We start from the raw sequence: 23216 nt of genomic DNA, 5'->3' as shown, positions 1-23216 counted from the left end.
GTTGGTGATGCCGTCCAACCATCTCATCCTCTGTCACCCACTTCTCCTCTCTTTCTCAGCTTCAGGGTCTTTCCCAATGAGTCGGCTCTTCGCATCAGGTGCCGAAGTATTGAAACTTCAGCTTCTTTATCAGTCCTTCCAATGAATATTCAGAGTTGCTTTCCTTTAGGATCGATTGGTTTGATCTCCTTGCTGTCCAAGGGACTCTCAAGAGTCTTCTCCAGCACCACAATTTGAAAGAATTCAGCGCTCAGCCTTCTTTATAGTCTAACTCTCACATCTATCTATACATGACTACTGGAAAAATAATAGCTTTGACTATATGGACCTTTGTCAGCAAAGTGATGTCTCTGTTTTTTAATATGCTATCTAGATTTGTCATAGCTTTTCTTCCAAGAAGCAACGGTCTTTTAATTTCATGACTGCAGTTACCATCTGCAGTGATTTTGGAGCCCAAGGATATAAAATCTGCCACTGTTTCCACTTTTTCCCCATCAATTTGCCATAAAGTGATGGGACCAGATGCTACAATCTTAGCTTTTTGAATGCTGAGTTTTGAGCCAGATTCTCACTCTCCTCTTTCACCCTCATCAAGAGGCTCTTTGGTTCCTCTTTACTTTCTGGCCTCGAGCAGGGCATGGCAACCCACTCCAGTATTTTTGCCTGGAGACTCTCCATGGACAGAGGAGCCTGGTTGCAAAGGGTGACAAAGCACATGAACACACATCTGCATGTCTGAGGTTGTTGTTATTTCTCCCGGCAATCTTGATTCCAGCTTGTGATTCATCCAGCCTGGCATTTTGCATGATGCACTCTGCATATAAGTTAAATAAGCAGCATAACAATATACAACCTTGAAGTTCTCCTTTCCCATTTTTGAACTAGTCTGTTGTTCCACGTCCGTTTCTAACTGTTGTTTCTTAACCTGCATACAGATTTCTCAGAAGGCAGGTAAGGTGGTCTGGTATTCCTATCTCTTTAAGAATTTCCCCCAGTTTGTTGTGAGAGTTGGACAGTGAAGAAAGCTGAGCACCAAAGAACTGATGCTTTTGAACTGTGGTGTTGGAGAAGACTCTTAAGAGTCCCTTGGACTGCAAGGAGATCCAACCAGTCCATTCTAAAGGAGATCAGCCCTGGGAATTCTTTGGAACGAATGATGCTAAAGCTGAAATGCCAGTACTTTGGCCACCTCATGCAAAGACTTGACTCATTGGAAAAGACTGATGCTGGGAGGAATTGGAGGCAGGAGGAAAAGGGGACGACAGAGGATGAGATGGCTGGATGGCATCACTGACTTGATGGACATGAGTTTGAGTGAACTCGGAGTTAGTGATGGACAGGGAGGCCTGGCGTGCTGCAATTCATGGTGTTGCAAAGAGTCGAACACAACCGAGCTACTGAACTGAAGTGAACATAGTCAAAGGCTTTTGAGTAGTCAATGAAGCAAAAGTAGGTATTTAGCTGGAATTCCCTTGCTTTTTTCTATGATCCAGCGGATGTTGACAATTTGACCTCTGGTTCCTCTGCCTTTTCTAAATCCAGCTTGTACATCTGGAAATTCTTGGTTTGTGTACCGCTGAAGCCTAGCTTAAAGGATTTTGAGCATGACCTTGCTAGCATGTGAAATGAGCACATTTGTATGGTAGTTTGAACATTCTTTGGCATTGCCTTTCTTTGGGATTGGAATGAAAACTGACCTTTTCCAGTTCTGTGGCCACTGCTGTTTTCCAAACTTGCTGGCATATTGAGTGCAGCACTTTCACAGCATCATCTTTTAGGATTTAAAATAACTCAGCTAGAATTCCATCACCTCCACTAGCTTTGTTTGTAGTAATGCTTCCTAAGGTCCACTTGACTTCACACTCCAGAATGTCTGGCTCTAGATGAGTGACTACACCATCGTGGTTATCTGGGTCATTAAGACCTTTTTTGTACAGTTCAGTATTTTTGACATCTCTTCTTAATCTCTTCTGTTATGTCCTTGCCACTTCCTCCTCCTCTATTATTCCTGTCTTTGCATGAAATGTTCCCTTGGTATCTCCAATTTTCTTGAAGAGATTTCTAGTCTTTCCCATTTTATTGTTTTCTTCTATTTCTTCGAATTGTTCACTTAAGAAGGTTTTCTTATCTCTCCTTGCTCTTCTCTGGAACTCTGCATTCAGTTGGGTATATCCTTCCCTTTCTCCTTTGCCTAATAATAATACCTTGTATGACGGTTGTGAAGATGAAACGAGTTAAGGCACAGTGTTAAGCATAAATGAAGTGTTCAAAAACTATAGCTTCAAAATAACTGTGGGGGTTGGAGGTGGGAGAGAGGATCAAGAGGGAGGGGATATATGTGTACTTACAGCTGATTCATGTAGTTGTACCACAGAAACCAATGAGACACTGTAAAGCAATTATCCTCCAATTTAAAAAAAAAAAAAAAACTATCCAGGGACTTTCCTGACAGTCCAGTGGTTCGGACTTCACCTTCCAATGTGGGGGGTATGGGTTCAATCCCTAGTTGGGGAGCCAAGATCCCACAGGTCTCATAGCCAAAAAAACAACACATAAAACAGAAGCAATACTGTAACAAACTCAAAAAAGACAAAAAAAAAAAAAAAAAGATATACCCTAAAAAAACAAAACAAAACTATCCCATTTATTATGATTCCTCCACTACCAACTTCAGCGAGAACAAGCACTTTCCATAGAAACAGAAGCGGTAAACAGGAACATGAGTGAAAGCAAGCACCTCCCCAGTCTAGGTGGGGTAAGATGATAAACTTCACACCCTCTTGCTTATACGCACGTCAGCAGTCAGCACGTAGGGAGTGTGTTTTGCAAACCTGGGACCAGAACAGCCCGCCCTAGAGAACTCTCCACACCCAACCAGATACACAGACACACCTCAGCCTCTGGCAGAAGCTTCCAATAAGTAGCTTTCATGAAACTGGAACTCTTTCAAGAGCTCTATATTTATTTCATCTCTTTTCCAGATTCTCCTCTCTCTATTTATGCCTGGGCATTAACACAGTTTCTATCACTCTATTCTGATGACTGCAGGCATGAACATCACAGAGCTGATTCTGTAATGATGATCTTAAGATACTAAAGCCATTCCAGGCCATGATTACAGGTTCCAAATCCACCAAGTCAGCAGGGAATGGATCAGTTTACCCAACATGATGAAAGATTCTTTTCTTCACTAGTAGTGAAAAAGGCAAATGGAAGGCCTGGCTAACAGGTAGAAAGGAAAATCTATAGATATTCACTGAATAGGTATCCCTGTAATTTGTACATAATACTAAAAAGAGGTATCCATTTACACTTACCAAGGGATATTGAACTTTTACTTTTCCCATGCACTGAATACTTAGAGCTTTCCCATCTCCCCAATTTTCTTTTTTCTGTATGCATTTTCTTGTCTAGTTCTACACAGGTGACTTTATAATTTGTAAAAAAAAAAAAAAAAAGAAAAGAAGAAGAAGAAGAAAAGGAGAAGAGCCAAATCAAATCAAACAAAACCTCCACATGTATTTAAATTTTCAAACCAGAAAATATTTCATTAAATTAATCTATAAGGGATGATTTTCAGTGGTTGTTAAATGGAGGGTGAATGCTTCAAAACAGCAACAACCTGCCTCTAAAAGAGACCAAACTGAAATGGGCAGGGTTGCTCTCAACTAAAGACAAATGCATTTCAGCAGAGTTGTATGGTTTGAGCAACCATGAGGAAGGCAATGAGTAGTATGACCCTGCTTAGGGCAATATGAATGTCCAGGCAGTGACTGGGACATGGAGTTAAGACACTTAAATATGCAACAGAAACTGAAAGAGCTTCAATAATACAGGGTTCAATAATTAGGTAAGTGGCTGGATGCTGAAGTTTTTTCGGCCAATCTGAAACTTTGATTCTGTTTATAGATTCATTATCAACAATGCCATTGGCCTAGTCTCCCTGGAAAAAAAAAAAAAGCCACTTATGGAGGGACCATCAACTTCTACTCACCAAAGAACCAGTAATATTAAATATGTCAAGCCTTTGAGGCATATAATTTAAATATGTCAAGACTTTGAGCCAAATATCCAAGGAACTGAACAAAGGACTAGGCTTTTCAAATATTTCATAGACTCATTAGTACCGAGTAAGTAAGATAAAAAACATAAAATTCTTAGCAAGAGTCTAGGCATTGCTAGACATTATTATTCACTGGATGCAAAATTATCTGTGATTTAATTATGCTCTTTAGGTATATATAAGTGAGTGAAATTGCTCAGTTGTGTCCAACTCTTTGTGATCCCATGGCTATAGCCCGCCAGGCTCCTCTGTCCATGGAATTTTCTGGGCAAGAATACTGGAGTGGGTTACCATTTCCTTCTCCAATTAGGAGAATTAGGTATATATACTCCTTTCGAAAACCACATATACCCCTTAACCTTGGTGAAAAGAGTCCTAACTTCATAAGAGAAATGCATAGCAAATCTACCCTGGGACTATCTGTCACTAACCAGTTGAAAATATCTGATGGTTTGAGTTTGATATATTTTGTTGGAAAGACCATAGGAAAACAGGGATTCTCCTACATTGCCAACAGCAGTGTAAAATAGTCCAACCCCTGTGAAACATGATTTAGCAATGTCTATCAATATTTAAAATGCATATATCTGACCCACCAATTTTACTTTGTGGTTTTATCTTTGCAGATAAACTAGTAATGGCACAAAATTACAGGTTATTCAGTGGGGCATTTTCAGTAATGGCCTTCTCTGGTTAGACAGAGTGGTTCAGACAGTAAAGAATCTGCCTGCAGTGCGGGAGACCTGGGTTTGATCCATGGGTTGGGAAGATATCCTGGCTACCCACTCCAGTATTCTTGCCTGGAGAATTCCATGGACAGAAACGCCTGGCTGGCTACAGTCCACAGGGTCGCAAAGAGCTGGACATGACTGAGTGACTAACACACACATTTTCAGTAATAGCAAAAGGCTAAAAACAACATGTGTACCAACTGAGACCTGGTCAAATAAATTATTTCAATACTATGTGGCTAAAAAAATTTTTTAGAAGAATGAGAAAGCACTCACGGATATAGAAATCACTCTGAGCTATATAGAAAGACAAAAATACATTATCTCTTATATACATAATAAACTAAACTCTGGAAGGACACACAGGAAACCAGTTAACAGTGGTTACTAGTAGTGGGCTGAGGACAGATGAAAACTGGCAGATGAGGGGAAAAGGGCTGGAAGAGACTTTTCCTTATAAACTTCTTTATATTTTTTAATCTAGTTTCCATATGACAAATTCAGAAATTTAAACTGGAATTGTTTTTCATTTTTAGAAAAGTGTATAGTATCAATATATCCATACAATTGAATATTACTCAGTGATAAAAAGAAATGAGCTATCAAGCCCGGAAAAGATGTGGAGGCACCTAAAATGCATTATTGCTTAATGTAAAAAGCCAGTCTGAAAAGGTGACTCTGTGACTCCACTGTATGATATTCTGAATAAGTAAGACTTTAGCGAGAGTAAAAAGGTCAATGGTTGCCAATGGTTGGGGGACAGGGGAAAGGATGAATAGACAGGGGTGAAACTACTCTGCACAATACTATAATGGTGGATACCTGACACTATGCATTTATCAAAACCCATAAAATGTACTGACACAGAGTGAACCCTAAGGCAAACTGTGGATCTTAGTTAATAATAACGTATCAGTATTGGTCCATCAATTGTAACAAATGTACTATACTAATAGATGTCAGACGTTAATAACAGGAAACTGACTGGCAGGGAGTGCATGGGAACACGATAATATTTGCTGAATTTCCTGTAAACTTAAAATTTCTTTAAAAGTAAAGTCTATTAATGTTTTAAAGGGCTTCCTTGGTGGCTCAGTGGTAAAGAATACACCTGCCAATGGAGGAGACGCGGGTTCGATCTCTGGGTCTGGAAGATCCCTGGACAAGGAAATGACAACCCACTCCAGTATTCTTGCCTGGGAAACCCCCATGGACAGAGGAGCCTGGCCAGCTATAGTCCATGGGGTTGCAAGAGAGTTGGACACGACTTAGCGACTGAACAACTTTTTAAAATACGTGTCCTTCTAAATAAAAAAAAAAGAATAAAATAAAATAAAATACGTGTCCTTACACGTATGCATATGCACACACACATCCTTTTCTCATCCACACTGAAGGTGCTAAGTGTCCATAACGTATTACAGCCGCAGCCCTACTGATCAAGAACTCAAGCTCAGAAGTGGGCAAATTAGGTTCTGATCCAGGCCATACCATTTCCTAGCGGTGTGGCTTTGTGTAAGTTATCTCTTCAGCCTCAGTTTCTCCGTCTGCAAAATGGAAGGAAAACAGTTTCCTCCTAGGGCTGTTACGAAGATTCAATAAAGAATGCATGTAAAATGCTTAGCATAGAGCCTAATGTAAAAGAAACACTCGAAAGTGTTAATTGCCGCCGTGACAGTTATATGACGGCTCACGGAATGACTGATGTGGCCCTTCAAGGTTCTAAGGTTACTCCACTAGCAGCATATCATAACATCCCCAAAGCCCCCCACCCCCGCCAATTCTCAACTCCAACCTAGCCCACTGTGAGCACAATCCACACTGCCTGAGCTCCAGCGGGCACACTTCAGCATTCTTTACTCCCCAGATGTTGTTTTCCTCTTCGCTGGGCCTTACACCTTCAGGCCCCTGGATCAGCGCCCCGTCCTCGCCCCTCCATAGCCCACCCGACCCATTCACACTCAGATCCCGCCCCATCCTCCTCCCCAGACCCTGGCCTAATGCGTTGGCATTTCTTTCCTTCCCCAAAGCTGAAGGAAGCGCCTACCCAGATACTCGTAGTCCGGTAGGGCTAGGCGCTCCGGACTCAGCATCCTTTGATCAGGGTGGCTTCCGAGCTCCGGCTCCTCGGCTTCCGGAACCCAGGTCTCCCGGCTCTCTCGGTTGCCATGGCACCCACGCGGCGGGAGAGGCAGGAGGCGGAGGGGGTGTCACGCAAACAGTTTCCGTATCGCAACTCCAAGCTGGCCGTACCAGTTCCGGGAGCAGTCGCCTCGCGGCAGTCCTAGTTTCTTTGGACGCGCTTTCTTGAGGCGATGGTTTTAGAGGAATTTGAGGCGGAGAGTTCCTCTGAAACCATCATATTTCCCGGTGTGGAAGACTTATTCCCAGCCGCCAAATATCCTTAATTTCTGAATTTCATAACTCTTCCTGCTTTATACAACTGTTATCATAATAGTAGCCTAGATGGTTTAGTCGCTAAGTTGTGTCTCATAGACTGTAGCCCATCTGACTCCTCCGTCCATGGGATTCTCTAGGCAAGAATACTGGAGTGGGTTGCCATTTTCTCCAGGGGATCTTCCCGACCCAGGGATTGAACTCAAGTCTCCTGAGTTGCCGGCAGTGTCCTACATAGCAGGCAGATTCTTTACCAACTGACCCGCCAGGGAAGCCCAACAATAGTAGCTCCCGCCTCTAAATCCCCATAAACATTTAATATCCCATCATTCCCCCCCCCTTTTTTTTTTTTGGTGGCTTCCCTGGTGGCTGAGACTGTAAAGCCTCTGCCTGCGATGCAGGAGACCAGGGTTCCAGGGGTCTGGAAGATCCCCTGGAAAAGGCAATGGGACCCCACTCCAGTACTCTTGCCTGGAAAATCCCATGGATGGTGGAGCCTGGTAGGTGTAGTCCATGGGGTCACAAAGAGTCAGACACGACTGAGTGACTTCACTTTCTTTCTATTTTTTTCTGATTATTTACCATCTTAAATTACTACGAAGTGCTTTCACGTGCCCATATCTCAGCTGCTCCTTGAGGTCAGAGATGTCTTTGCTTGTGACAAGACTAGGCATCTGGAAGGTGCTCATTAAATCCTCTATGACTTCATGGGCATTTCCTCTCAAATTCCTCTTTAGAGCCCCTCCTTCTACTTCTGTCTCTTACTATTTGATATCCTTCCCAAATGTCTTTTTTTTTCCCCCTACAAAGACACTCCACATCTTGGGGGAATGGGATGCACAAACAAGGACATCTATTGGATTTTTCCACCTCATATTCCTAATTGCTCACTTTTCCTTTAAGAAGGAAGAGAACCCCTTGGTTTTCAATTTTCCAGATATTCACATATAGTATTTGTCTTTTAGCCCCTCTCCACATCCAACAAGGGGTTAGTATTGTACAGCACTTGTCACAGTTCTAATGCAGTAGAAAAAGCGACTCTGTCCTCACATTTTTAGCTAGCTCTCCCCCACACAAGGTGAGGTTTTGCGGACAGAAAGAAAACAAAAACCATTTTTTCAAAGGAATGACTGGGAAACCAGTAGACCACCTACACTGGGAGGAAGAGGAAAGAGGAGGTTCTCTTTGTGTTCTGAGTGGGTCTATTCTTAGCCTCCTCCAGCAGAAGCTTCAAACCTCCTAATTCTCCCTTTCCCTTAAAATTGTGTATGTCTCATTTCTAGGCTCCTGTGAGTCACTCTGAGTTTAGATGTGGTAAGGAAAAAGGGCCAAAGCCAAACTCAGGACAGCATTTATTATCTTGAGGTAATAAATTTGCTAATTTGGTATTTGATGTGAAGTTCTGCAAATTTGATTTGAAAAAATTTTGCCTTCTTCCTCCACCCTTAACTCCCACCGCCCTGCCCCACCCCCCATGCACCTTGAGGGTATGGGAGTTTCATAACTTTTTTTCAAAACTAACACCTGTGGCTTTTTACTGTATTATTAATTAAGTAATAGGATGGTAATTATTAAGGATTGCAATTTCATTTTATTTCCAAGCAACCTGAAGCTATTTACAGGTCATTTCATTCATCCTCATAAAAACTTTCTAAAGTAGTGCTCCCTTTTCTAAGTAGGGAAACCGAGGACCTGGTCAGGAAAATGACTTGTCTAGCATCATCCAGCCAGTCAGTGGGAGAGCTGGAACTGGGATCGTAGCAATCTCAACCTCCAGGATAGTGGTCTGACCGCTAAACCACATAGCCTCTTTTTTTAGGGTTTGTTGGCTTGACGTTTATTTATTTATTTTCCCCTTGGCTCTGCCCTGCCAGCAACTGTGAGCTCCCAGATAAAAGAAGAGAATTTTGAGTCCAGGCTGAACATTTGACATCGCTTCATTTGTGGGGCATTATCCTGGGATTTGGAGGGTGCTGCTCTTGGGGTCTGTTCGGTGGATCTGGGAACCAGCCCCAAGAATATAGCTTTGTTTGGGCATTAACCCATTTGCGGTTATAATAATGATAAGTTTCAGCACCAGTGGCGCCCGACTGTTAATGACTCAAAGAAAGCTAAATAAGAACAAGATGTCATCTCTGGAACAATTTGTAGGTTTTTCCTACAGCTCCATCCCTTCCATAAAAATCCTAAGGGCCCTTATATTTAAAGTCGGTCTTCCACTCTTAATGTCCTAAACAGTCTATTGAGGCAGAAGACTTAGAAAAGGGCAGGTGGTCGCTAGGCTAAGCCTTCAAGAAACTTTGAAGTTGCACAGAAATAGCAGGTAGCCTTTAAATGGTGGTGGAAGTACTGCTTACATTTTTCCTCTTTATACTTTTCTTTATCCTTAAAATGATCTATAATAGGCATACGAACAACCTGAAAATGAACAATAACTGAGTGGCTTGAAAATCTTTAAAATGTTTTTAAGCAGAAGTGATGACCCTTCATAGAGAGTTTGTTTTCCCCAAAAGCAGCCATTACTTTTAGATTTCTTTTTTTGCTGTACATCACATGAATATGTTTTGGCAACCCATCAGTGGCAAAGGAAGTTTTCTAGTGAAACCTTTACAATTGGATCTTAAGAAAAGGAGAAATATACAAGAATTGTTAGAGTCAAGTGTATTTCTGTAAACCTATTGAATGTTTAAAAAAAAGAAAGAAAAAACATCTCAGCCTTCAATTAGATGGGCTTTTCAGGTTCTTCCAATTATTATTACATACTTCTGAAATTTTTACCTAAACAAATAATCATCAAGGTAAACCAACAAATCAGAAATCAACTCCACAATCCTGAATATAAGCAAGTGATATGAAATTGATCAAAACATAGAGAGGCTTGAGATGTGACAGTCAGTACTGCAGCATAAGGAATGGAAACATCAAACTCAATAGAAAAAATGCCCATGAGAGACAATATGTTGAGACATCAATTTAACAGATTATAATTTCTAATTATAAAGAGAAAATGAACAGACATCTCTGGCTCTGCAGAGGATCTGTGGAAAGATGGATAGGGAAGAAAATCCTCCTTGGAACTGAAAACCACAGGAAAGCAAACGTAAATGTACCAAATAGTTTTAAACCTCAAGGAAACAATAGAAAGAAAGAAAAACGCAGTCTGAATTATTGCTACAAAACAGGTTCAAGAAACTAGGACAAGTTTTTATCAACTCATCAAGCAGAAAGATGCTAAAGGCGAAGCAGCTACTAAGAAATGCAGGTCGCGAAATTCATGCTGAGCTACTAGGCTCTTCTTCAAAGACTTATCTTCCATAAGAGAAAAGCAAAAACTGAGTGTGGTGCCCACTGCGTGAGGTTTATATGTTTACTTTAAAATACTATTCACAGACAAATCATTTTAGACTGCTCCAGATCAGCAGACCAGAACTTTGGGAGAACTTGCAAAGAACGGTCACAAATTCTTGGTCAGTTAAAGAAAACTAATGCATCGCAAGAAAGTGGTTTAGAGGACATGGCTTAAATTGAACTGGAGCCCATAGACAATTACAGACTTGTACCTTCTTGTTATTTTATATTTTCTGTGCTGCAAAAAGAGTTGGAAATTATACTTTCATGTAATTTAAAAGAAAGGAAGATTTTTTTTGACCCTTCTTGGTAGCCCACAAAAATTAGCCGTGCGTTCCTCTGTCCTGGAGTATGCACCTTGATAAATATTTATGCCATTTTCACTAGGGAATAGTAGGACAGTGTTACTCATTTAATAAATTATGTAAAATGGAAAAATTCCTTGAAATCCAAACTAGCAAGTTTCACTCGAGAATAAACAGATGACTTGAATACCTGTCTATTTATAAAGAAATGGAATTTTTAGTTAAAAATCTTCCCACAAAGAGAGCTCCGATTTTCCAAAATGTGATTTTGTATCTTTTAAACATTTAAGTTTGTGAATTAAAATAGAAAACATTATCTAATTTCCCTTTGGAATTCTTCTTTGTCCCATGGGTTATATAGAAACGTATTATTCAGGATTTCCATACACCAGAGGGTTTTCCAGAGGTGTTTCTGTTTTGTTTAATTTTTTGTTTCTTTGTGCAATCTGTGGGACCTTAGTTCCCCAGTTCAGTTCAGTTCAGTTCAGTCGCTCAGTCATGTCCGACTCTTTGCAACCCCATGAACTGCAGCACGCCAGGCCTCCCTGTCCATCACTAACTCCCGGAGTTCACCAAAACTCATGTCCATCGAGTCGGTGATGCCATCCAGCCATCTCATCCTCTGTCATCCCCTTCTCCTCCTGCCCCCAATCCCTCCCAGCATCAGGGTCTTTTCCAGTGAGTCAACTCTTTGCATGAGATGGCCAAAGTATTGGAGTTTCAGCTTTAGCATCAGTCCTTCCAATGAACACCCAGGACTGATCTCCTTTAGAATGGACTGGTTGGATCTCCTTGCAGTCCAAGGGACTCTCAAGAGTCTTCTCCAGCACCACAGTTCAAAAGCATCAATTCTTTGGTGCTCAGCTTTCTTCACAGTCCAACTCTCACATCCATACATGACCACTGGAAAAACCATAGCCTTGACTAGACGGACCTTTGCTGGCAAAGTAATATCTCTGCTTTTTAATAGGCTATCTAGGTTGGTCATAACTTTCCTTCCAAAGAGTAAGCGTCTTTTAATTTCATGGCTGCAATCACCATCTGCAGTGATTTTGGAGCCCCCAAAAATAAAGTCTGACACTGTTTCCACTGTTTCCCCGTCTATTTCCCATGAAGTGATGGGACCAGATGCCATGATCTTCATTTTCTGAATGTTGAGCTTTAAGCCAACTTTTTCACTCTCCTCTTTCACTTTCATCAAGAGGCTTTTTAGTTCCTCTTCACTTTCTGCATTAAGGGTGGTGTCATCTGCATATCTGAGGTCATTGAGATTTCTCCCGGCAATCTTGATTCCAGCTTGTGCTTCTTCCAGCCCAGTGTTTCTCATGATGTACTCTGCATAGAAGTTAAATAAGCAGGGTGACAATATACAGCCTTGACGTACTCCTTTTCCTATTTGGAACCAGTCTGTTGTTCCATGTCCAGTTCTAACTGTTGCTTCCTGACCTGCATACAGGTTTCTAAGAGGCAGGTCAGGTGGTCTGGTATAGTGAAAGCATGGCGTCCTAACCACTAGACCACCATGGAATTCCTTGATTTCTAGTTTGATTCCTCTGTGATCAGATATAAAATCTTATATGGCTTGAATCTTTTTGCCTTTATTGAGACTTGTTTTACGATCTGGAATATGGACTACCTTAGTAAATATGCCTCAGTAGATGTTGTGGGTGCACTTTGAAAAGAATGTTTATCCTGCTATTGTGGGGTGGAGTGTTTTATAAATGTTAATTTCACAGGTTATGCATGTAGCTAAGGACTGGAAACAAAATGTAAACAATATATTAGAAAAAGTAGACTTTAAAATTTATGTCATTAAAAAAAAACACCACGATTTGAATTATCCTAAGTTGTGAGTTCCTGGAAGTCAGAGACAGTCTTCATTCATCTTTCAATTTCCAGAACCATGCACAGTGCGTATTAAACAGACTTTCCCCCCTACTTTAGATTAAAAGTCTAGTAAATGAAGGCCATCCAATCCATAGGACTTATGATTGCCTCACAGGAACCAATTCTTGAAACAAATTCATTAAATAAAGAGGCCAGCAAATGGCAAGGCATCATTGAGAAGATTAAAAATCAATCAGACAGCATTGGCATCTCCTCCCTACACCTAAATACTATGTGTGACAGATCATCATAGCTTAAGAAATACCCAGAAAAAAAGCAACTAACTCAACAACAGGTGTAGAGATGATGCTGCCTATAGACAAGAGAACTAGTTTAGGAGGATGGAATCTACTAGGAATCACTAAATAAACTCAGGATATGAACTGGAAGTTCCCAAAGTTTAGAATCTCAGGACAAAAAGCTGCAGTTGGTGTCTATTTTTTTCTCCCCCAAGTCATCTTCTATATTGTCACAGAGTTTATTGTTCTAAAATTGAAATTTGACCATGTTACTTCCTTACTTTGAAAATACTGCTGACTCACCGTTACTAGGATGAAGCAAAATTCCTTAACATGCAGACATATATATTCCTTCACAGTCTGGCTCCAATCTAGCTTTCCAGCCACTATGCCATTCACTCTTTCATACACACGTAATTCTCTTGCCATACCTTCCTTCCCACTCACTATTCCCAAACCTACTGAGCTCATTCACACCCTCTTGCTTTGGGATAAGCTCTTCTCTCCACCTAGAATGTACCTCTTCCACATTTTCTGCCTAGTAAACTTGTACATAACACTTCCCTGGTGGCTCAGCAGTAAAAAAAATCCACCTGTAATGCAGGAGACTCGGGTTCAACCCCTGGCGGGGGTGGTGGGAAAAGGGGGAAGATCCCCTGGAGAAGGGCATGGGAACCCATTCTAGTATTGTTACTTGGGGATTCCCATGGGCAGAGAAGCCTGGTGGACTACAGCCTATGGGGTCACAAAGAGTTGGACATGAATGAAGAGACGGAGCTTGCACCCATGCAAACTCTTACACATCCTGTAAGACTTTGGCAAAATGGCACCATCTCCATGAATTCTTATTCAATCTCCGATATAAAACAGAGTAAAGGCAATGAGTAAGGACAAGGCACATGCAGGGTGGTAAGCTCTGAGGCTATGACACTGAGCTGAGAGTAGCCACAGAAGGGTCTGGGGAAACAATATTCTAAGTAGAGGAGATGGTTTGTGCAAAAGTTGTGAGAAATGGTAGTGTGTTGCAGAGCTGAAAGAAAGCCAGTGTGCCTAGCGCAGAATGAACGAGTGGAAAGGTGGTCACAGAATTAAGTGGGGGCAGCTCATGAAGGACCTCAAAGAACATGTGAGAAGTACAGCCGTTATTCTGAGTGGAGCCGTTATTCTGAGTACAGCCATTATTCTGAGTAGGAAGCATGGGAAGGTTTTTAGCCTAGTAATAATATGATCTGATTTGTTTTTTAGGAAGTCACTGTGCTGCTGTGTAGAAAATGAATTAGAAGGGGGCCTGTGTGAAACAGACCATTTACAGAGATGTTTGAGTCACGGTTGTTACCAATGAGTATTTATTCATTGGTCCATTTGTTTATCCACCATTCTAAATTCAACTTTGCCGCTGAAATTAGCAAGATGTACTGAGGCGTTTGCTGCAAAAGCTCTACTTATATGTATCAGGTATGTGACCATCAAGCTTTCAGGAGATTTTTTTTTAATGTGCTAGGAAGTCCCATTTTTCAGGATGTGCCCCAAGTTACACCAGGGAACTGTATCAGTCATGGTACTCAGATCCTGACTCAAATACTACTGTTGACCTGGAATGTGAAAAGTGTTGGTGCTAGAAAGGGTTTGGTGGAGCATCTGGAATTAAAGAAAGCCTAGAAATACAAACTGGACTGTTTCTTTATGCCTCTTCTCTTCTGGTCTCTAGTAGTAGCTCCCTGAACCTAGATAAAAGCATTTGCTGTTGCCGTTTAGTTGCGCAGTCATGTTCAACTCTTTCGGGACCCCATGGACTGTAGCCCGTCAGGCTCCTCTGTCCATGGGAGATTCTCTAGGCAAGAATACTGGAATGGGTTGCCAAGCCCTCCTGCAGGGGATCTTTCCCACCCAGGGATCGAATCCGGGTCTCCTGCATTATAGGCAGATTCATTGCTGCTGAGTTACCAGGGAAGCCCAGATAGAAGCATACCCATTGCTAAAAAGTTACTGATATATTTCTGTAAACCCTACAGACTCTTTCCTGGCTCAGGGCCTTTGTACATACTGTTCCTTCTGCCTAGAAGACCCACCCTATCCACTCTTGGTCTTGTGAATCTTACTCAGCATGAGCGTTAGTGCCTCTGACAAGCCTTCCCTGAACCCCCAAATCTAAACAGGCTCTGTCCATTTCCTCGAATACCCATAGCATTTATAGTTTTAAATTCATTCGTGAGATTATTCTTTTAATGCCTCTGTATACTTGTAGCCTCCCCACCTTAGACTTTAAGTTCCAGGGATGCAATATATCTAGTTACCATTGCTTCTACAGTGCCTGGGACATAAGATATTCATAATAAATACTCCCACTAGGTGAGTCAATACTAGTAATAGCCAACCCTGGACAGATAGGTATGGACTCTTCAGCTCCTTTAGTTGTACTTTCTCTTGTTTTCCATTTTATAGCTTTAAGGTCTCCCTCCTCCATTCACACAAGAATGTGATTCCAGCGATGGAGCAGTTTTTTGCAGATTTATGTTCTTAATTTTTTTAACCAAGGTTTCTCAACCTCAGAACTATTAACATTCTGGGCTGGATAATTATTTGTTGTGGGGAGAGATATCTTGCCTATTGATTTCTGTTCATTATTCACCAATAATACTTGCTCCCCAAAATGTCATCAGGTATTGCCCCATGTTGGCAAAAATCATTCCTTGATTGAGAATCACTGGTTTAAAGTGTGAAGTGTCAAGCCTTTTACTCTCTTAGAAGAATTACTTTTAGAATTCAGGTTGTCGAATGATGCATGGGTTAGAGGAGGATTCTTCCAACCCAAATGGATCAAAATAATGCCCATTTCTATTTTGTTTCTGTACCACTTCCTGTGTGTCCTTTGAAAAGGCCATATAGTGATGGTCTAATTCAAGGCAATATTGTGATCTTTGAAATGCAGTCCCCTGGTCCGTCCTAGAAGGATGAAGGAAATAGGGGTGATGTTTCTGAGGAAACCAATGCCTCTGAGACCCCCTCTGGAATTGGCAATCCCCTACAACTTTCCCAGGGGCATGTCCCAGAGGACAATAAAAGGGAGACAAGCAGCCCATTCTGGCATGCTTTTCAGGATCTCTCACTACAAACAAGAAAGTCTTAGAGGCCTGGTAAAAATAAATATGGCTTAGCCCTCCTGGCACAAGAGCAGTTTCTGACAGCCAAGACTTAACTCACCCTAGGGGGTGACCCAGCCAGGGACCATGCACCAAGTTCGTTTCTACCCATTGATATTCCCAGTGACTCACAGCAGCCGGGGACGGCCCTGTACACCAGGACTGTGCCGAACCATGGAGGAGGCGGACTGGGAAGGCACGCAGAAAATGCAGTCTCCTGAGCCTGAGTCAGAGGGGGACAGCCAGCCTCCCTGCTCCTCTTCAACCCCAGAAAAACAACACAAACCATGCCTTCTGGAAAGGAACCTGTCTTTTTAATACAGAGTGGAAACTGTTTATAAATTCTTAATCCCCTGACACTGAAAGTATGGTGACCGCCTGTTCCGGATTTTTGGGGACAAATGTATTCATTATAGCACATGTCCTCAGTTTTCATGTGGGGGAAAAACATATGGCCCCCAGACTCACGAGGTCTTCCTCAATAGGTCAAAAAGCAAGCCTTCATAAGCAACATATACTGAAACCCTGAGACCAATGAAAGCTGCATCAAAAATGTTGTGGGGAGGGGGTTTGAGAATCAGCCTCTACTTTTCACTTTTTTCTCCTTGGATTTTAGGCTAAGATGACACAGGTCTTAAAGGTTGACTGTTTTCCCAGCAGTAAGATCAAGTAAACCTGATCTGACTCGACTGCCGCCATCAGACAGCAAGAAGAACTACACACAGAAAATGCCTCCGTGTTAGTTACCATGGTGATGTTAGTTCAACCACATTTCATCTGTGTAAAAATTTCAGGCAAAACAGAATAGAGAAATATTGGCTAAGAAGTAGTGAATACCGGATTTCTTTCTTGCTATTGCGAACTTAATGTTAGCTTTGGTCAAAGATGATAATTTGAAGTGAAAGCCTCTGAAAAATTGCAGACAAGCAAGGATGAAATGGTGACCAATCCATTGGAGAAATCTCCTAATCTCTTTGCACTGTACCAAATTACTTTCCCTTCGGCTAACATGGGGCATTTGGGGCTTCCTGACTCTATTTACTAGTGAGAGGAAAGTGGTTTAAGAAAATCGCTAATGATCCAAAGGCAGAAACTGCTGGCATACTAGCTTGGATAGAAAAATGGAAGGAAGCTCCAATACTTTGGCCACCTGATGCAAAGAACTGATTCACTGGGAAAGACCCTGATGCTAGGAAAGAATGAAGGCAGGAGGAGAAGGGGACACAGAGGATGAGTTGGATGGCATCACTGACCCAATGGACATGAGTTTAAGTAAGCTCTGGCAGTTGGTGATGGACAAGTAGGCCTTGTGTGCTGCATTCTATGGGGTCGCAAAGAGTCAGACATGACTGAGCAACTGAACTGAACCGAAGGAAGTCAGGGACTTGGACAAAAGAAGCTGGACAAGATTCAACCTAGAAAGTGGAAGGTGGTAACAAAATTAATCCATATTATTAATATATGCTAGAGAGAGGCACAGGCCACAAAGCCAAGACGAGAGAAATTTACAACTTTATATACTAACCCCAAAGTTAAATATTGCTAGAAGGCTCTAGAGACTGGAGCTGGGAGGAGGCTGAGGTCTCTGAGAGGATACCACTGCAAGTAAAGACTTAACTTCCTTATCCCCTTCCTTCCTTGCCAGGATCAGAAAGTCAAAGAAGGTGAAGAGGCTAACCACGCTGATTTACAAAGACAGCGAGGAGGAACTACGTCTGGGCCGATTCTGGACGTCTGAGCTGGGGCGACAGGACCCAGACAACCACCTCAGGAAATGAGTACATGAAAAGGGGAGGTCGTGGAATTCTTTAGCCCTCGAACAACGCTGCCTAGACTGGGGGCCCGGGTGGCGGGGGGAGGGCGGGGGCGGAGAAAAATCTCAGAAAAGGAATTTTGACAGTGAGAACGCTAGTGAAGATGCAGCGCTCCAGGCCCCCTGATGGCCCTTGTTTGATGTCCGTGAAGCCCGAGAGGATTATGCATTAGCAAGCCTTGCGTATCCTGAGACATCAATAAAGTCTGGACTCGGGGCCCGTAGTGGGGCCGGGGTCACGTCCAGGCGACTCGGGTCAGCTTGGGTGCACCACTCTGGCCCAGAACCAGAGTGAGCGGGGATCCGAGAGTTGCCGCTACGATGACACCTTTTTTTTTCTTTGTAAGTTAAGGACATCCGAGCAGTAGTAACGGGGACAGTGCGTGGGGTGGGTGGGGGGGCTCTCTCGAGGGCTAGGAATGTGGGGGTGGCTTGCAGAGGAACTGGGCCAGCGCTGGAGGCGCCAGCGGGTGGGGTCCGGGGACCGGGAGGCGGGGGCCGAGGGCGGGAAGGGGCCGGGCCGGCGCGGGGGGCGGGACCAGGCGCGGTGGCGGTGGCGGGGGCTGCGGCGCTGGGGGCGGGGCAGCAGGGCCCGGGACACCCCCCTCCCGGTCCCCTGGCGGGGCGGCTTCGGCTCGGCCCGCACTGGAGGCAGCAGCAAGCCGGAGGCGACCGGCGGGGCGCGCCCGCAGCCGTGGACCGGGACGCGGCCCCTGAGCGGGGAGCCTCCGCCGATACCCTCCGGCGCGCCGTCCCGCGGAAGCCGGCGGGACCCCCGGGCCGGCAGGGAGCGCCGGCGGCGGCACCATGAGGCGGCCGTGCGGCGCGCTGCTGCTTGGCGCCCTGCTCTGCGCACACGGTAAGCGGCGCCGCCGCGCTCGCGCGCACCCGCCAGCCGGGAAAGTTTGTCCCCGGGCTCCGGCCGCTGCAGGACTCAACCTTCCGAAAGCTGAACGGCGCGGGCTGGGGCCTGAGAGCCCCTCGCCCTCTCACTCCAAGCAGTTCGCCCGGAGATCGTGTGCCGGGGAAGGGGACCGGGAGCTCTCCACCCCCCCGCCCCCGACTCCTCCAGCCCGAGATGGGGCAGCGGCGACCGAGGAGCTCCCCGGGCTCGGGTCTGGGCCAGGCTGGGTGGAGGGTGTGTGTGTGGGGGCGTCGGGGGGAGATCCAAGGCGTTCGCCCCCTCCTTCCCTTGCTGCTCTTTGAAGAGCTGGGGCGCTTCCCGTTTCGGGTTGACCCACGGTCTCTGTGTCCTTGGTGCGAATGAATGTGTGCGAAGAAAGGGAGGCGGGGAAGGATGGTCGCTAAAGCACAAATTGTAAATAGTCTTCCTTCCAGGGTCCGGGGTGGAGGGAGGTCTCAGGAGGATTGCGAAGAGAGGCTCCAGTGGAATCTGAATACTTGAGCTCAGGGGATTCCTCCCGATTCGAGGAGCAGCTGCCCGCACTCCGGACCACGCTCCCGCCGAGGGTCCTTGGCCACTGCTCGCTCGCAGCATCCCCGCTTAGCGGTGTTTTGGGTTCCCTCTCCTGGCTGTAACCAATCACTTTCTTGCCCTGGATCCTTCCCGGAGGAGGGGGAGGGGGAAACAGGGTTGGAAAAGGGGGCAGAGGAGGGACAGAGGGAAGAAACTGCTGGAAGGCTCCCGCAGATCCGCCCTTGCTGGGACAGGGGGGCGGGTGTCGCCGAACCTCACCAGGCAGCCCCCCACCCCACCCCCGGCCCGCGCGGTGGCCCTCGGAGGAGCTGGACGGGTGGCAAGGGGACCGCTGCTTCATCTGCTCCTTATTAATAACTTGTTTGGTGCCCGAACGCAACTGTTGTGTGCGATGACGGCCCCGGTGGAATCTGTTTCTCGGCAGCCGGCTACAATCGTGGGTGCACCCCGTGATTTAGCAGCTGCCTCTAGTTGGTGCCCGAAGATCAAAGAACTTTGATCTTTGAACCCCAACCCTATTCACCCACCTCTGTTCAACCGAGGTGTAGGGGGTGGGGGGCCGGTGGTGGTGGAATTTGAGTCTTCCCATTCTCCCCCCGCGGCCGCCGGGATGAGGCGCTGGACGGGGTTGAGAGCGATGGGGACTGGAGACCACGGCCTCCTGGCCGATTCTTTCTTCAACGTAAAGGGAGCGCGTGCGGAAATAGTGCGGATTTCGGAACTTGCCTGGCAGGGCGTGGAGATGCCTGAACACTTGTTTTAAAGATTGGTTTACCTCCCAAATCCAAAACGGAGTTCTCTGCCTGTTATTTAGACAACCAGTGGGTTTTCAGTGACTTTTTCCATGCCCACCGAGCGCTTAACTCTTCTTCCTGGAGTAGCAGCGCGGCCACCACGTTCCTCTCTGGACTGTCCTCTCCCCCTCCGGGGTTCTCTCCTCGAAGGTTATTTGTAGCCTCTTTGGCGTGTTGGGACAGCGGCCCTACTAGGGTAGGAATGTAGCTGCTCTTCCCACCACATGGGCCCCTTAAAGGGACAGCTATGCTTTTTGGGGGCTTTTCCCCTTCGGCTGCGAGGCAAGAGGAGGGAGCTTTCCTCCCTGCCCCCTGGAGGAAGTTTTGAAAAAGATCAAGGGAAATGGCATGGCACTGAAGGAAAAAGAAAAGGCGGGGGTGTGGGGGGGGGGTGGGGGGGGGGTCACGCTAAAACGGATACCAACAAAGCCAGAGAGGAGATTGTCGCCTTCTGCCCTGGGGAGAGGGGAGCTGGAAGGTTCCCGGCGGAGACTGGCCAAGAGGATTTTATCGCTCCAGAGCTGTCAAAACTGCATACCCTACATCTGCACTGAGAGCCGGGGTAGAAAGTTGTGTATATTCTGTGCATCACAGAAGAAGGATAGGAGGGCTCTTGGTCACTCTTTGGGTTCTTTTCAAGGTCAAGATATTTAATGGAAACTTAAAGGCATGGGAGTCTCTCTGTATATGTGCCCAAGGACCCTCAGTGGCACCAGGATCTAAACTTTGCCTAGCCTGCTGCTGAGCCATCCTCGGAGGCTTGGAAGGGACAGATTCATGGTTCACCAGTGAGACTGAACAGTCACTCAACCAAAAATACCTATGTTCCAGGGGCTCAAGGAGAAGTCAGTGTGTCATAGTCGATCCATTAGACAGATCTGACCTCAACTAGGAATGAATTCAAGACACTAAAATTCAAGGCATGTATTTGGATGCTGCTAGTACTTGGGACTTTTCCTAGAGCCTGTGGGATTGGCCTGAACCTGTGTAATACTCCTAAAGATTTTTGGATGGAAACTTGATGACTGGTAATAGCCCTGGGAATCTTCCTGTTGAGGGTTGAGGTGAGGCCTCGAACAATCCACCACCATTTGAAGAGTGGAAACCCTGTTTGTCTTGGAGATGTCTTCCAGGTAAGCTTTGGTACATAGAGGGTTATTTGTGAGGCTGAGTGACAAAGAGTGGAGCTGAGACTGGTCTCCTTTCCATCTGGTGTTGTCACAGTACTCTGTTGACCTTGTCCCTGATCTTACTGGACTTGTGAAAGATGCCTGGCTTGTCACTGATTTTGGATTTCCTCTTCTGTACCCTGCTGAGTATCAGATAACATCTTTGGGACTGGCACATGATATTAAGAATGACAGGTGCAAGGGAACTGAGTAAGGCCTTGTCTGATACTGAGCACACTGGACTTGCCCATCTTCTGGGCCAGCGGAGAACACAGGACATTACAGAGGACAGGATGTTTTACTGGCCTTTCTCATTCTTTCTACGGGTTGACTGCTAATCTTGATCCCTAAAAAGAAGGAAGATGGGAGAGGCTGGCTATGTTGCTTCTCCTTTGAAGGGAGGGTCAATCCTAGGGGCTTCCAAAACAGGGGCAGAATTTTGGAGACTACTTTAAGAAGTAGTCTTGTCTTTTTTGTGTTTGGACACATCTCATAATTTCGTGACCGTTCCATGCCCGTGACCAACCAGGTCCGTTAGCCTGTTCCAGCCACGGTCTCTACATTCCTTGACACAGTTGAGCTACGAGTTTTGTCACAGTTGCCTGGACATGGGACATCTGGCCCCAGACTGTGTCTGGATTACCATCTCATCTTCAGTATTGGAAACCTTTCTCCCTTTCTCAGCCTGGTGGGATTCAGCGTCCCAGGAAAGACTTCATGCTGACTGGTTGGCTGGCAGAGCCAGGGTTTGGCCCTATAAATAGCTCTGGTGAATGCCTGTGCTTGCCACTCTCCTTCCAGCTTCGAGCAGACAGGGTCAGGTTCTTTCTCCCCAGCACACTCAGGAGCATTCCCTGAACTGGGCTCTGCACCCATTCATTTGTTCATTCATTCCCCGGATACACGTCTGTCAAGTGCTAATCTAATCCCTGCATGCACAGCTCCATGATCTAGAAGTGCAGGCAGTTTGAACCTTGGCTTCACCACGTCTCGGTGATCCTGTATAAAACACTTGATCACCTTGAACTTCAGGGTTCATATCTGTAAGGAAGGGGCTGGAATAGTAATAAACTATCATGCAAGGATCCTGTAAAAATTAAATGAGATAATAGTATGTTCAAACCATTCAGCACAGAGTCCCACAGATAAATGTTGGTTGTTAGCTAGCATGCTTAAAGAAATGGATTAGAGATGAGTTTCGCCTTTGGACTATGGGAATCAGGCAAACAAGTAGTTAAACTACAGCGTCATGTGCTAAAATGGAGGCTCAGCCCTTCATTCATTTAAGCTGGTTTTTGCTCTCTCTGTCTTTTTTTTTTTTTTTTTAAAGATCATGTCCTTTCTTTCCCTCCTTGAACACCTAATGAAACTTAAGCATATTTCTCTCCTATCCACACTTCGGAAAAGAAGTCTGTGGAGCTCTGCTGCGAGTCTAGCGGGCTCACTCTGCCTCAGTTCCCCTGGGTCAGAGCCTGGGAGGCGGGGCTTTCCTCTGAGAGCATCCCCGTGGTCGGGGTTGCAGCCAGCCTTTTCGCCCTAAGGTTGCTGTGACCCGGGGTGAGAGGTGCTGGCTGAGGTCTCCTGGAGCTGCAACCATTTAGAATTCCAGATTCTCCCTCCCACTGGCCTGGGAAAGGACAGGCCCCAGAGCTCATAAGGTAGTAATTGCCCCAATTTGGGGGCCGGGCCGTTGTGGGGCTGCCTTCCTTCAGGACTACTGTCTTCAGTCCGGAATCCTGTTGGCATGCAAGGAGAATAGATTGGAGTCTCAAGCCCACAACCCAGCCCCCAGCCTCTCCACTCGTCGAGTTTGACCCCTGTGGTCTCTTTGTTTTTTCCATTTAAGTTGGTGCCACTGATGTGATGGTTGGGGGGGTGGGAGGCTGCGGAAA

The 23216-nt window shown here is 45.1% G+C and overlaps 2 protein-coding genes across 2 annotated transcripts in view; one reads left to right on the top strand and one right to left on the bottom strand.

Moving 5' to 3' along the window:
• CUNH11orf49 (chromosome unknown C11orf49 homolog) overlaps positions 1-6992 on the bottom strand; it is a 211592-nt gene extending 204600 nt beyond the window's left edge. Inside the window, exon 1 of the mRNA XM_040259153.1 lies at positions 6842-6992. Coding sequence (XP_040115087.1) covers positions 6842-6887 — 46 coding nt within the window. The 5' untranslated portion in view covers positions 6888-6992. The remainder of the gene's footprint in view (positions 1-6841) is intronic.
• Positions 6993-18649: 11657 nt separating this feature from the next.
• LRP4 (LDL receptor related protein 4) overlaps positions 18650-23216 on the top strand; it is a 53477-nt gene continuing 48910 nt past the window's right edge. Inside the window, exon 1 of the mRNA XM_040259148.1 lies at positions 18650-18782. Coding sequence (XP_040115082.1) covers positions 18731-18782 — 52 coding nt within the window. The 5' untranslated portion in view covers positions 18650-18730. The remainder of the gene's footprint in view (positions 18783-23216) is intronic.

Source organism: Oryx dammah, unplaced genomic scaffold (genome assembly GCF_014754425.2).
Source record: "Oryx dammah isolate SB20612 unplaced genomic scaffold, SCBI_Odam_1.1 HiC_scaffold_17, whole genome shotgun sequence".
Taxonomy (NCBI): domain Eukaryota; kingdom Metazoa; phylum Chordata; class Mammalia; order Artiodactyla; family Bovidae; genus Oryx; species Oryx dammah.
This window is presented reverse-complemented; position numbering and strand designations above follow the sequence as displayed.